Source organism: Amphibalanus amphitrite, unplaced genomic scaffold (genome assembly GCF_019059575.1).
Source record: "Amphibalanus amphitrite isolate SeventyFive unplaced genomic scaffold, NRLGWU_Aamphi_draft 000612F_arrow, whole genome shotgun sequence".
Taxonomy (NCBI): domain Eukaryota; kingdom Metazoa; phylum Arthropoda; class Thecostraca; order Balanomorpha; family Balanidae; genus Amphibalanus; species Amphibalanus amphitrite.
Genome location: NW_024882106.1, coordinates 281,094 through 296,413, shown reverse-complemented (window position 1 = coordinate 296,413; position 15,320 = coordinate 281,094). Strand labels below are relative to the sequence as shown.

The 15,320-nt window shown below is 50.1% G+C and overlaps 1 protein-coding gene across 1 annotated transcript; it reads right to left on the bottom strand.

Annotated features, from left to right (window-relative positions):
- Positions 1-2,691: 2,691 nt before the first annotated feature.
- LOC122363263 (neuropeptide F receptor-like) lies at positions 2,692-13,359 on the bottom strand. The gene is made up of 2 exons (XM_043332314.1): positions 11,813-13,359; positions 2,692-4,474 (listed from the first exon to the last, which is right to left on the bottom strand). Exon 1 carries the CDS (start codon positions 13,234-13,236, stop codon positions 11,848-11,850), a length of 1,389 nt encoding a protein of 462 aa, XP_043188249.1. The 5' UTR covers positions 13,237-13,359; the 3' UTR covers positions 2,692-4,474; positions 11,813-11,847.
- Between the last annotated feature and the right edge of the window lie 1,961 nt (positions 13,360-15,320).

Genomic DNA, 15,320 nt, shown 5'->3' with positions numbered 1-15,320 from the left:
ATTGGCAAAGAGTCATAATTAAAACTGCGATTTCATGAGGCCACGTTGATCAATACGAGTTTGCACATGTTGCATCATCGCTTGCTACAGATCCTCTATTTCACTCGCTTGTGATGCAGTCATGCCATGATTGGCGTCAAACATGCACACGGAACTTTACTCATTTTATTACCGGTGAAAATAAGCACATCTACACACCAATGAATCAATTGGGTGCGGAATGGTAGCCTAAAAAATATGACACGAATTAGCTCATGCCCTTCGTGATGGTCAAACGTATTATAACATGGTACATTTAAGCACATAAACAACTCAGACACTGAGAGCACTGGTTTTTAACATTCATAGCATAGTAAGTGGCAGACCAGAGGTGCTCCGACTGACTTGTTGGGGATGGATAATACGTCTCATGGGCTGATCAGACATGAACTCAATAGGATTGAAATTAGAATCAACACCAAGTGAAAAAAAAAATTGTCCAAAACAGCACTACTATGCAAAGTAGGGAGGCTGCCAGGTACAGTCCTTAATCCTGTGTTTACATTCACGTGTCGTTCACATTTTGTAACGCCAACAAACGCGAAAACAGTGCCCCACGCGAAAAGAGCTGCAGTACCTATAAATGTGTTTTTAATCGAGATATTATAATTTTTGGTAGGTACTTCATAGGAAGAGGTAAACTAAAACGTTGCAATCCCGTTTGTTTGCGGCTTTATCGGCACGATCTGTTTGCGGCACGAGCTATCGATCGTGGCTGTTGTTGAATGTTTCCTTTACATTTTTAGCTAGTCTCACAAGTTCCAGTCTATGTATGCTTCAATGTATGTCACTGTTCTTCAAAAAGTCTGTGACGGAAAAATAATGTGGTTTAGCTGAAGGAGATTTTTTCTCAGGTCAAAGATTAGAGACATGATAACGGCAAAGCTGAATACCAAGGAACATCGCAAAAGGTTCAGTAATTTCGAAGAAAATGACAACCGTCTGTGGTGACAGCTCCATCTAAGATAGGTACTACCCTGAGCTGGGATGCATCAGAAACTGAAATAGGTCCCATTGAGCCGGATATTGAATCTTGTCAATATCCTGCACGTAGGTGCGATAGGTGAAATTTCAGCGAACATCTGAGGAAATGGATGTTCGGTGGTAAGCTGCCTGCCAGTTTCAGTTCCCGCAGAGGCGCACAGTGACATCCCACATATGACGCGGCTATGGGACAGCCAGGCGGGGTAATGTGGAACGGAAGTGACGCTGATTTTACTTGATACCTATCATCGAAACGCAATCTTGGAATAGGACAGGAGTTCTACGCAAATATGTAACGTTTCGAAGATGTGATGACAAGGGACAGGTAGACAATTTGGTGACGCACCTTTTTCATACGGACACTGATATTATTCAACAAACCCTGCTCGCGATTCTGTAAAAACAAAATAGTATTTCTGCATGGTGTTTTCGTGCCTGCCTTACATAATTGAAACTGACAAATGGCGACGACGCTTTTTCAGTTCAGATGAAGAGATAGGAACCATTAATTAAAGGGACACTCCCACCTTAACATTAGTTTTGAGTTGAGATAGCCAAATTGGTGGCCATGGCCTGCAAATACCGGTTTGGGCACTCACAACATCGACAAATGTTTTAATTCGGAGATATGGAATTTCAAACTTGCAGTTTTCGGATTCTAAGGGGCTAGTGCATTGGTATGCCCCCTTAGAATTTGTGACGTCAGCGGAGATCTAACGATTTCTAAATCTTTTACTAAAACGTTTGGTAGCACGCAGTGGTATATGCTGCTTTGCGCGCAACAAATGCCGCACTTTCAAATAAAGTCGCTAGGAACAGCGGAGATCCCAAAAAGTAAACAAAAGTAAAAGTCTAATATCTTGAAAACCGGTGAATATTTTTCGATGAAATTTGGTAGATATTCGTTTTCGCTCTTTCTGAACCGAGCGACATCACTTTCGTGCCAATTCATTAACTTTTTTGAAGGTGGGAGGGTCCCTTTAACGTCGTAAGTAATTGGCTAAATGTATGTCAATATCGATAAAGACGCAAATAAACGAGATTGCAACGTTTTAGGTTACTTCTTCCTGCATTAGTTCGGGTTTAATTATTTTCAAACGCTTTGAATTATCGGAGTAAGTGTGTAAAACATATTAGACAGCTGGTAATGACAAGTGGGCACAAACTTTCATCTACATATAAGCACCTACCATTTTATTGTAGGTCTTGTCATTCACAAAGCTAATTAAAGCTCAGTATTTCAACGCAAAGCTACAGAGTAGCAAAAGTTGACATATATTCCATACGCTGCATTTCAAACCTACAAAACCTATAATTGCCGCTCCCAAATACCTAAACGTTGCTCTTCAAAAATGTATACCTATCAGTATCGGGAAGAATGGTGTGTTACATGGTCGCTAGTTAACAAAAAGAAATAGTAAAGCCCTGAGATATAAGCTGTGGCACGTAATGACTCGGTCCCAATGAACAACAATATTTGATAAAGCAGAGCAGCCAACAAATCAAGGCAAACGTAACCAAAAGTCAGGCCTCGGCTTAGTCACGATTTGTGTGGATGTCGTTGTACGCATAAATAAAATAAATAGAATAAATAAAAAATACTTTAAAGGAAAAGGGCCACCTTCGTGAAATATGAAGATATCGTTGTTTTTCATTTTGACATTATTATTTTTCATTTTCTTTTTAAAACTGGTGCCAGAAGTGCACAATTCGCGAAAAAGTATTTAAAACTATTTAACATATTGGTACTATGTTGATACTCTCTACGGCACCTACTGTATGATGGCATAGCGATGACGTCACACTCAAGCCAATCAGCGTTCAGAAGACAGACTCGTCGGATTGTGTCAGATAAGCTGATTGGTTAAAGCTGAGCTGGTTGGAGCTGATTGGTAAAAAACCAAAGCCTCGCCGCGGGTGGCTGTATTGTCGGATAAGAACGCATTCCTGGGATAAGGACGCATTCCTGGCGTATTTTCTTTTAAAATTGCCGATAACTAAGAATGGAGGCCGAAATCGGCCGTAAGGAGGTAAACAGATAGGTTTTCGGACACGGGCTACAAGATGGCTATCTCAGTTTCAATCCCCATGTTAAAGGTGGCCCTTTTCCTTTAACAAAAAATGACGCTTCGGTTCTGCGTGGGACATGTGCGACTGATTGTGGAAATAGATGCATGTCTGGCCATTCGGACAGCTCACAAATACCACGTTTGTCGTTGAAGCCGCGACACGGTCGGCTGGGTTTGAGCATATAACTTCAGCAACAACAGTTAACAGCAATACGTCAATACCGATCGTCGGGCCGACTCGGCGTCGCCACATCGTCCTCAGTTTCCTCGACAATGAGACGCGTCAATGCGCCCATTTCTCGGACACCGGCCGGAGAGCCGCGGCCGGGATCGGGCTCGAACGCCGGCGAGGTCCCCGATCAACACGGTCTGATGAGCCGCCCGGTAGGACACCAGCGACATACACACTGCACGTAGTCGGGCCGCGCCTCCGAGTGTGTCAGCGCTACGATAGCGCACTGCAGGCGACGACCCACACGACTGGTTGCACTGTGCTTCGTTTGTAGTAGGTCACATTTTGTCACCAAAGTAGGATGTCGCATTTGGACAGCAATCATTCGAGATACAACGGCGCTGCTGGGACCCGATACAGCCATACAACAGCGTTTCATTACACTCCGGGGCACAGTCAACAGCGAACGACAGCTGACGGTCAAGTGTCCATCACCGGGTGACGGCCGCGGCCCGGGCGACAGACGACCGGGTGACGGAGAGCCCGCCCGCGGACGGCGCTGGTCGCCGGGCGGCCCGTCGGCCGGGACCCCGAGGGCTCACACAGGCTCCCGGCCAACGGCGCCCGCCGACCCGACCCCGGTCAGCGCCCTGCGCCTGCTGACCCGACCCCGGTCATCCACAAACACAGGACCAGGCGGCACACCGCGCGGCCCGCTGCCCGGCCACCTGCTGACAATGAACACATGCACGACAGCGAACGGCCGCGTTCGGTGACGGGAGTCGTTGAGCGGTTTTCACGTCAATTGTCCAACGTTGCTCGGCTTGTGATGAAACCAGTCGCCTAGTACCTACCTTTCGCCCCTGGGGAGGAATGGTGTCGGAGGCGACAGCTCCAAAGTCCCACCATGCCGTCCCACAAATCCCACCATGGACTAGCAGTTTCACCTGACTAGACGTCCCATAAGAACGGGGCGAGATAAGTTCATCTGGGACTGGCTTGGTGTCACCGCGTGAACAATACTTCGGACCTAAAGCTCGCAAGATGACACTCTCAGACGACCGTCGAGCACATGAGAACGAGTCACGTGCTCTGAGCAGACCCGTCAGCAGCTGACTAGAGTTGAGTTTCGGCCGGCGCAGACTCGGGAGCCTCACCCCTCCTCGCAACTCCGCGGAGCTGGCAGAACTTTGCCGCCTCAACCAGAGATCTGTGGGCACGAGCGAGGTCATTAGACACAGGGAATACCGGAAAGTTGGCACGACCAAGGCGGTGGATACAGTGCCGAGCGCGTGTTGCTTGAGCATGCGCTCGTCAATTCAGTACAAGTTTGCAGACATTTTTAATAACGATGCAAGGTTAAATGCTTGTAAGGCACGGCAAACTGCAAAGGCATGCAACAGAGGGATCACTGTTCTGGTGATTTTTAGTGAGCAATGAAATGGTTCTATAACCACGTCGCTTATATTTTCTAACTCATTTAGTGTTGATGTTTTAGCTCTCTCCATCCTGTCCTGAATCTTTTAAAATATAGGACGCATTTCTTCGGGTAGCTGAGCGCATCATTGCATTGCATATTTCTTACTTTCTTACCAATGCTGAATGCAAATGTCACCCCCCCCCCCCCCCCATTGATCACGTCAGTCGAGCGAAGCCCAGTCCACAGTCCATAGCCCCAGCCATCGTTGGGAGGTGGCATAGTACCCCTGCTCTGCCCCAGTCTGCCCGCACTGCCCCCCCCCCCCCCCAGGACCCGCGTTCAGACAATAGCCGTTTTCACGACGGCCATCTGGTACACATTTGGTGCACATCTGATGCAGATTAGGTGCAGATTTGGCAAAATTAGGTTCAGTGTGTCTCTTGGTAGCTATCAGCTAGGGTTGCACTATTTGCTTATATGCCTGCTTTGTCATATTATCAGAGAGTACCATCGGTTAAAACACTGAAATAAATTCATAAAATAAAGATATTTGCTGTAAAAGAGATTAGTTGCAGATTTGGTCAAATCAGGTGCACTCGCCGTATAGCCCGTCGTGAAAACGGCTATTACCTACCGCCCGGTCACCGCTGCGTCCGCACGGCCGGGGCACCGTTGCCGGGCAGCGCGCCGCACTAAGCCCTCGGACCGAAGTGAGCCGGTCGACACTGAGTTATGGGTTTCCGGGGAGGACCTAAGTCAGCAGTGCCGTTCCGCGGAAAGCACCCGTTCGACGGATGCGATTCGCTCGGACAGACCGGCTGCTGTTATGGGAATGGTCAGGTCAGACCCGGCTAAAATATGGCCGAGAGGCAGAAAATGGATGTCGTATGTTGCAATAAACGATCTGCACGCAATCGGCTATATTCGCCAAATGCAGAACAGACGTATGAAAGCGACTTCTTCGTCTACCAATAGCCAGACACTTCCATTGTTTATATTGAGTTGAGCACATTTCTAGATATTTTCAGGCTTGTATTGTGTCGCGCATCACAGTTTTGACAGCGGCGTATTCAGTTCGGACAGCTATATGGTCGGATTCTTATTCTAATGTAACTCCGGCGGCAACTCTGTCACAGATCCATATGTGACGTCACTGGCTGGAAGCTCTCAGTTGATTGGCCCCCCGGAGCCGTGATATTTTCCGAACATGCCCGACCGTGTTGTGATAGCTGTCGACTCTCGGGGGGCGGCACCGGCGGCTGTCTGACCGCCAGTTAACTGTTTGGGTCGCCCGAGCCGGCGCGGCGACCCAGCGCTGATCTGCACAGGTCAGCTCAGCGCCAAATCAAACCGCACGGGACGCCGCCGGTCCCAGGGAGAGGCGCCGCTCTGATGGATCGTAAACAATCCGGCCTTTGTGGATCGGCGCGCGCGAAGGAGCCGTCTCAGCGGAGACGCCGGCCCTCGGCCACGGGAGACGCCGGCTCGATCGCCTGTGGAAACAACCGACACGCTTTGACGCGCTCACCAGACTAGCAATGGATAACATCAGGGGTTTGAGGCGTCAACAGTGGCGCTGCAAACCGGAACGAAATCTATTCGGCTTGGTGAGGCGTGACGGCTTTGTCAAACAGACGGAATCGGAGCACCGTCCAGATCCAGTGGGGATTTGGGGAAAGGCGCCAGCGCCAGGGACCGACAGTTGCCCAGTCGGGAAGTCATGAGTCATGACCCACCCATGACCCAGCCATGGTCGTCAGTACGTACCCGGCGCCCTAGCAGCGTCCGTGCCCACTCGAGCTGAGAGGGGACATTCTTCCGGCGCGGTGTCTAGAACAGCCGGGCGGGACCCCTCGCTTTCCGTGAGGCAATCATTGGTGTCACTAATTTTCACGAATACATTAAAGTAAGCAATTAGCATCATCATATGAGGAATAAATAACTAGGGAAGTGCATTCAATTCCATGTGCTATATGGAGCATATTGAATTCCTTACCGATGCAAAGACCATTTAAAAAATGATATGATAAGAACCAGGGCACTAGAGAGTCAAGAACCATCTCATCGCTACTCGCAATATCGTTCAACATGTTTTTAAATGGTGTCATTTGCTTTGTAAGAACGAGTAAGTATTCGAACTCCGTACGTTTGTAAGCATAGGCGCGGGAGCCGGGGGGGGGGGGGGGGGCAGTGGGGGCAGCTTGCCCCCCCAACTCTGTGGCCGTGGGGGCGGTGCCCCCACAGCTTTGAGACGGAATACCACACCTTTTTTGCAAATGTTTTCTTTTTTTGTTGAAAAAGCCGAGGGGTGAAAAATAAGTGGCCTAAAACCGGTGAGAAAACTAGATTTGGGGGTACCCTAGGTTAGTCTCTATTATGGTGTGCCCCCCCCCCCCCCCCCCCAGTCGGAAAGTAGTTCCCGCGCCCCTGTTTGTAAGTACTGCTAGCGACCAGAGATTATTTCGTTTTTAGGTCGGTAGCCAAGAGAGAATGAACCTACAGCAAAAACAATCGAACAATAGTGGAAATCGCAATGCTGGTTGGTGATCGGTGAAGATATTAGACAGGATTGGCGCAAAACCGTTAATAACTTTTCGAACTACGCAAGGAACACAATAAAATGTAATGTACTTGAGGCAGGCGCAGCAATAAGCTTCCACACGGCACTGTAATAAAGACTGCACACATGTAGTCTGTAGTGGGTAATCCATTTTGCTTTGGAAACAGACTGGAAATATGAGGAATATTCGAGCTTCAGCTTGACGTCATCAGCCAAAGAGCAAGGATGAAGTAGCAACAAGTTGACGACAATGCCCGTCTAATGGACGTAAGTACCCAGGCAAGAACGGGCAACCGGAAAATTGCCGTCTTGGCTACCTTTATTACACCTCCTGTTTCATCAGTTGATCAAATGTCTCTTATTGTAGCCCGTATATTGCAAACAGGCTAGCACAATGCGATACAGCTTTTTACAGAGACGAGAAACTGCGGGAGCAGCTCACAAGCGTAGCCCACATCTCTAGCATCAAAATTCAGTGTCCTTTTTCATTCTCCGCGATTCCAGCATCCATCCAGATACCTCATTTGGCCTACTGTCCAGCTAATAAATTCACTCAACCAACCAGTACCCTCATTCAGTCCACCATCCAGCTACCTCGCCGTATAGGGGCACTAGCCGCTAATTTACCCTAACCCTTTTGCTTGTAGAAGACATTTTGAATAATGACTTTGAACGTAATTATTTATGGTGTCCGGCTACTACAGGCGTATTCCATCAACCAAAAGGCGCGGAGATGCACGACCATCGTGGAGGGGTCAAAGCCTTGGGTCAAACCACAAAGAAACAGAATCCTGCCCTGTGGAATCCCGCTGCCGCCGTATAAACGAGTTCAGTTGTGGGCCCACATGACAAGAGCATTGTTTGAATTCAGATCAGTAGTTCGCCAATTATCCCAGTGACATCAAATCAAAATATGTTTCAAGAAGTAAGAAATGACGCGCACCAAAATTTAACCCGCGCATGACTGACGCCGCTGAAGGTACTGCACGTTTCGTGTTGATACGTCAAGCGGTTTAGGAGATATTGCAGAAAAACGGGAGGGCTCTGTAGAGCCCCCCCCCCCCAGTCATGCGCGGGTTAACCTTTACCGTCTGAAAGATCGTCACCTTGATATGAATATCATATTTCTCGCTCATCTCCCCGGAACCCGTGGATGGATCAGGCTGACTTTTGAGCATTGTGTGTTCATTCTCAGCGGCGACTAACTATGCATTTAATGATGTTCTTATGCATATATATGACAAACATCAGCTCGCTTTTGCGATTTAATGAGCAGCGCTATATCGTATGCCTCAAAAGTTGTTTCGCTGTTCAAACGCAGCAGCAAAAGTTGTTCACCGCCTGCTTAGTTTTCGGCGCAGGTTGGGCGAGTTCCCTGGAGAGCCGCGGACCGGCCACCTTAGTGTGCGCCCGCGGGCGTCGGGCAGAACGAGACCACGCTTGCAGTGGCACAGCCTCATCGCCCCGACACGGGTTTCTCAATGATTGAATTATACCGCCCACAGCACGGGCGAACTCAGAAGATACTCAAGAAACAGGACACCGCTGCCAGCGATGAGGACGTTCAATGGCAACAGCTGCTACGGACGCAGGCAGGACGTGGTTTCAATGAGGATGACAGACCCTGTCCTAGCCAGCTTTCCAAAAATAGCGTTGTTTTATGGATGAATCACGGCGCCCACAAAGAAGCGTTTTCTTATGCCGCGTGTTTTGCCTCTTTCTCCGGCGGCGGCGCGAAGCTGCGAACGGAATGCTGGCACATGAGGACGCGCTAATGGACGGCCCCGGTAACAACAGTTGTCAGAATGATAAACGATCACGTGACAGAGCTCGTTCGCATGACACCGGTCACGGCACAGATGTAAGCTGATAAATTACTATCAGTTATCGTGTACATACCAGAGAAAAACATCGATCAGAACTGCTGTTCTGTTTAACAATCGCCGGACGCAGTTATCAATTTTATACATGTGCCCCAGCCGAGGGTACTCCCCACTCCCCACCCCACTCATCCCTTATTGCGCTAGAGCTTCAGAAAAGGAACGTATTGGGCGTTTGCTATGCGGTGATTACTGATAATTAACCAGTTTTAAGGCGTCAGGTCAGTCGATACCTCAGAGCTCAGCACTCAGCAGAGATTGGGTTTCCCCGCCCAGGAAGAAAAGATCCTACGCCCTATAATTAATAATTCGATCGGTAACACCCAACTGACGCTTAGGTATTAGTCCTGTCGACGTGCCGGGTGATTATCAGTAATTGTTGGTATTCAACCTGCCACAGATAAAACACTGCTTCTCGTGCCACCGTCTCTGAAACGGGCTTATCAGGAGCTATGGCCCTCGCATCCACACCATTTAACTGCAATGGGCTATGTGCATCGATACCTCGAGCGATCCTCTTAATGAAATGACCAATACCCCTCGAAGCTGATTACGACGGCTGCCGGAAGTTGTGTAAATGCATCTTCAACGCTCCGGCCCGAAACGATTCTCTCTTTTGTTGGGTAAAATTCTTATGAACCCGCGACCAGCTGGAGGGGGGGGGGGGGGGCAGAATCTTCCCCCTCCCGAAGTTTGCCAATACCTTCTAGACGCTTTCAGCCAGATACATCCAACTTTCAGTACTTACATGTGTCATTTATTTAATTTGACGTATTTGAGGAAGTATTAAACGACATCCGTTGGAAATATTTGAAAAAATTGCCTTTAAGTGCCATTTTTTACCTTTACGCCATTTTCAGTCATAAAAAAACTCGAAAACTTCCAGCGAGTGTAAGATCTTCAGTTTTTAAAGAAACAAGGCGTAAAAAAAGGTGGAGATTTGTGCCGATCTGGTGGTGCCCGAGCTCTTCCAATTCCACGCCGGCTTGGGGGCCTTGAAGTCGCAACGGACAGCGGAGGCCAAGGTCACCGCTAGGGCGGCGACGGATTTGATGCGCCCGAGCACCCCCTTGGCACAAAGTTCCACTTCCACCTATGAAAATGGTGTATGTGATTTTACTCTTTTTTAAATGCTAACTATTTCGTTTTTTCTTTAATTTTGAATTTTATCCGATTTATGAATATACAATTCTGTGAATCTCCATGTTCCGTTATGCGTCATATCATGTTGTCACTTCTAGCTTGCAAATATCAAATAAATAAAACATTTCGCCTTGGACAACAGCATGCATTGCATACATTCATCTCAAGCAGTTGATGGGCGCTAGCTTTGCCATGCCACACAAAAAGCGACAAGCATAACACAGCGAAAGTAATGGATGACTGGTCCGGCACAAAAAGATCTGAGCTGCTCTGGGGGCCATTCATCACAGACTGACATGAGATTTGGGGCTATCGATAGAAAGCAATAATGCGGTGCGGCTTCACATTTTGCGCTGCAGATAAATACGGAACTGATTTATGGCGATCTCGTCAGTGTGACGGGATCTATCTCCTTATAGTCTTTGCTAAAAATGTTGGGTTTCGATGCTGGTTGTACGGCAAACTTTTTTACCCACGCCTCGGTGGACGGGTGGCGTTTTCGCATCCCGTCACTCTTGTTAATGGCCGCCCCACACTGGACCTCGCATGCGGGTTGCGAGTTTTTGGGTTTTCGGGTTTCTTAAAAATTAAATAATACAATCTAAGCTGCGTGACCCACACTACCATCTAACAAGCGAGTCTGCATGTTTTTAGCTTGCGAGCCACCTTGCATCGCATTCCAAAAGCTTATTTTGAGTCAACTTTCGACTTTCCTCGCTGCAAGGTCTGCGAGTTCTGCGAGGTTTGCGGGTTTTTCGTTGGAGTCGAATTTTGGTTCGTTGCACTGGTATTGCGACTATATGTAATTTTCTGAAGGTGTACCGGCTTCACTGCATTCATGCAGTTACCATAAGGGTAACAGTCTAACAGTCTAATAACTCTATGAACTAGTATTATGCCCGCAAACACAAAACCCGCAAACTCGCAACCCGCATGCGAGGTCCAGTGTGGGGCGGCCAGTGCGCGGAGTCGGTGTTCCACAGTAATTAGGAGCCGTTCAAGTCGGTTGCATTTATTGAATCTATGTATATTCATCGAGATTTAGCGAGCAGGTAATACTTGAAACTTCCAGTAATTTTGTGTACTTAAGAGCACTTTTCATAATGCCCGCCTGCGGGCACGAGCAGGCGAATAATGAGCTTTCTACTGCCTCGTTAGCTTTGTTTCGAATAGTGACCGAGCCGCTCGTTAGCTTATGTTTTGAAATAGTCAGACAAATTGCTGTATGAAATAATGTAAGGACAAATCCTGCCACAAAAACAAGTGAATCTTTTAAGTTGCTGCTTTAAAATGGAACCAAAAAATGTTTAATTATCAATTATTTCACTGATAGCAATTTCTTCTGAAAACTTTATAAGCTTTAACGATGCATACTAAGTCAAGTATTTCAACTTTACCAGTCGTCATTTGGTTGGTGATTGGGATGCAGTGCAAACATTAAATTCGAGCAGAGGCATGCAAGTGAAAAGCAACTGTGTGAATGACTAGTTCTATACAGTATACGCATTTTACTACAGCCTACCTCACCCCGCCCGTTTGTCTCACCTGTGTGTAATGTGCGGAGGCCTCGGACCACGTCCTCACAAGTGGTGCAGCGGTATGTCGCCGCGACTGTCGCGGGTGATCTGCGTCTCCTGCGTGTCGTAGCCGCCCTGGCTCCTGCCGGTGGCCTGGCTGGCCACCAGCAGCAGCCCCTGAGACCGTTCGGCGGCCGTCGTCTCGGTGCCGCCGCCGCGCCGCCACGCGCACGGGCAGACCCGCTGCAGCAGCTCCACAAACTCCTTCCGGAAGTTGTCGTTGAGCCAGCCGTAGAGGATGGGGTTGGAGCAGGCGGACGACATGCCGACCATGTGGCAGACGGCGTACACCACGCGTGTGCTCTCCACGGCGCTGCTGTCGCGCACCGCCAGCAGGTCGTACACCAGGTTGCAGACGTTCAGCGGAATCCACGAGACGGCGTAGATGAGCGAGATGGCGATCAGCAGGGTGTTGGTGCGACGCGTGCGCTGCTCCCGGCCGTCGCGCACACTCGCCGTCCGGCTGGCCATCGAGGACATGCGGAAGCGCAGCTTGCGCGTGATGCCGGCGTAGGCGATGCTGACGGTGATGATGGGCACCACGTACTGGCAGAGGATGCTGAAGAGCGAGTAGTAGGCGCGGCCGCGCTCCAGCGACCAGTCCTCGATGCAGTAGTCGATGGCGTCCGGCAGTCCGGGCAGCGACTGGTTGAGCGGGTGGTGCTCCAGACGCCGCACCACGAACAGCGGCGAGGCGAGCAGCACGGCCAGCGTCCACACGCCGGCCAGGATGATGCACACCTCGGCCAGCTGCAGGCTCTTGCGCGTCGGGTAGACGATCACCTGGTAGCGGTCGAGCGCGATGGCCGTGATCGAGAGCGACGAGACGAACACCGAGACGCCCTCCAGGCCGCCGAACAGCTTGCAGAGGAATGCCGTGTCGCCGCCCAGCGGCCAGTAGCGCGACAGGATCTCCATCAGCGTCAGCGGCATCGTGATCAGGCAGAGGATCAGGTCGGAGACGGCCAGGTTCAGGATGAACATGTTGCGCGCCGTCTTCATGGCCGCCTTGCGCAGCACGGCCGTCACCACCAGGCCGTTGCCGATGGCGCCGAAGCAGATGAGGTGGGCGTAGAGCACGATCAGCGCGTAGTAGGCACCGTCGCTGACGCTGCGGTTCATGCTGATCCGCTCCAGGAACGCGTCGTCCACGTGGCTGTTGTGTATCCGCTCGGCGAGCCGGCGCACCTCGGCCAGTACCGTGGCCTCGTCTCCGGCGACGTACTGTCCGAGCGCGGCCAGGTCGCAGCCGGCCGAGCTGTTCCACACCATGGGGCACTTCTCGCGGAACAGAGCCGTCGGCAGGCCGTGCAGCGGGCTGCCGGAGGTGGCGTTGTCGGCCGCCAGCTCGGGCGCCGCCGTCATCGCCGCCGCTCCCGGAGCGCCGGCCATGTCCGCCGCTGTCGTCCCCGCTCGGAGCGGCGCCGCCACTGACCGGTGCCGTCCAACCGCGCAGCGCGGGCCCGCCCGGCCGACTGTCTCCGCTGCCGCTGGCGCACCGACGGCCGCCCTCCGACCCACCTGGAACGGCAGAGCGGAGTTCAGGGACTCGGCGGGCCCACACGCCGGCCACAGCGCCGGATACGCCGACATATGATAGGTCGATCGGGGGCGGATGTACCAAGTAAACGCAGAAGACCAAAGTAGAATTAAATGTTACATAACCACAACTTCTTAGAGTAACAGGAGCTCAACCATGCCTCTATCAGATAGCAAGCTTTTTTGTCCCAACCATCAAATTGCATGCCTCATACTTCAGCGAGTCGAACGTTGACTCGTTGGGCACAAAATCAATAAACGGCCAATCCAGAGCCGGAAGGAATTAAGAATTACTATCATTTACTGCCGGTAAGCACGGTCATTTAGTTAAAAATAACAATACGCTATCTTATATGCTTAATACGAGTATACGTTAATTTCGAGCACTGCATGACACCTTTCATGACGCCTGACATTCGCCGGTGATTAGGGGAACAGCTAAACAGATCCTCTTCCTCTGTCTATAGTCTGCACCATTATTTGTTGCCATGTATGGCTTGGTATGACGCGCGTGCTTGTGGATATTTTATTACGATGTTCGCCCCTACGATGTTGATCGCGCGCTCCTTCCCGGGCGCGAGCCGGAAGGAAAGTCCGCTGTTTTGTCTGCCCATTTATTATGCCCGCTAGGGACTCGGCGGCAAAGTGTTCAACAGGCTGCTACATTACGCTACTTGGATGCGAGGCTCGGGGGCGGGTGAAGTTTGGCTGTCCGGGGCTGAGCCCGACAGGGCTGCTGATTGACGAGACAGCCCAGCCGGCCGGGCTTTCCAATGCAATCAGCGGATCAGGGAGCTCGCTCGATGCTGAACTGGAGAAATTCTACCTGAGCTGCCGTGCTGGCAAAAGTATTGCTCAGGCCTCAGCTGCCAACTCTATCGCAGTTGGTCGGCACACGAGACATGTCCTTTTTAATCTGTTTTCATTGTAAGGCTAAATGTATTTTGGCTTTGTTGCTGAGATAGCATCAGCTTGCATATATTAAATACCTATGAATCGTTTCCTTTTAATTTTCAGCATAACATGGACAACAGCCGTGCCATAAATATTCTGCTGCTTTGAAATATGGAAAAACAGATAATGAATTAAGGTAATGTTTCAGAAATATAAATGAAATGTAATTCCTAGACACGGGTACCCGCTGTGCTTGAAATTGCAGGCAGTCACTGATTTTGTTTATGCAAAGACAGCAATCCAGTAAAACTCTAACAGTCTGAAAAATAAATAGGACAGACAGAACAGAACTATAATTGTTTGAAAACTTCAACACAAGAATAGAGCTTCGCGGCGCCGATACGGAGGTCTGCTGCCACGTGACTGCAGCACGCCGCTCGTGCCGCGGTCTGCGCCCTCTGCCAGTTGCCATGACCCCGGAGCCGTGCAGGCTGGTCTCTCTCGGACACTTACCGGCGGTGATTGGTGCCGACAGTCGGTGCGTCTGGCTTATTAGACGGCGCCGCGGCGGCCGGCATTATTTACTGTACTTTTACAGCCACACAGACACAGACACACAGACACAGACACACAGACACAGACACACAGACACAGACACACAGACACAGACACACAGACACAGACACACAGACACAGACACACAGACACAGACACACAGACACAGACACACAGACACAGACACACAGACACAGACACAGACACACAGACACACACACAGACACAGACACAGACACAGACACACAGACACAGACACACAGACACAGACACACAGACACAGACACACAGACACAGACACACAGACACAGACACACAGACACAGACACACAGACACAGACACACAGACACAGACACACAGACACAGACACACAGACACAGACACACAGACACAGACACACAGACACAGACACACAGACACAGACACACAGACACAGACACACAGACACAGACACACAGACACAGACACACAGACACAGACACAGACA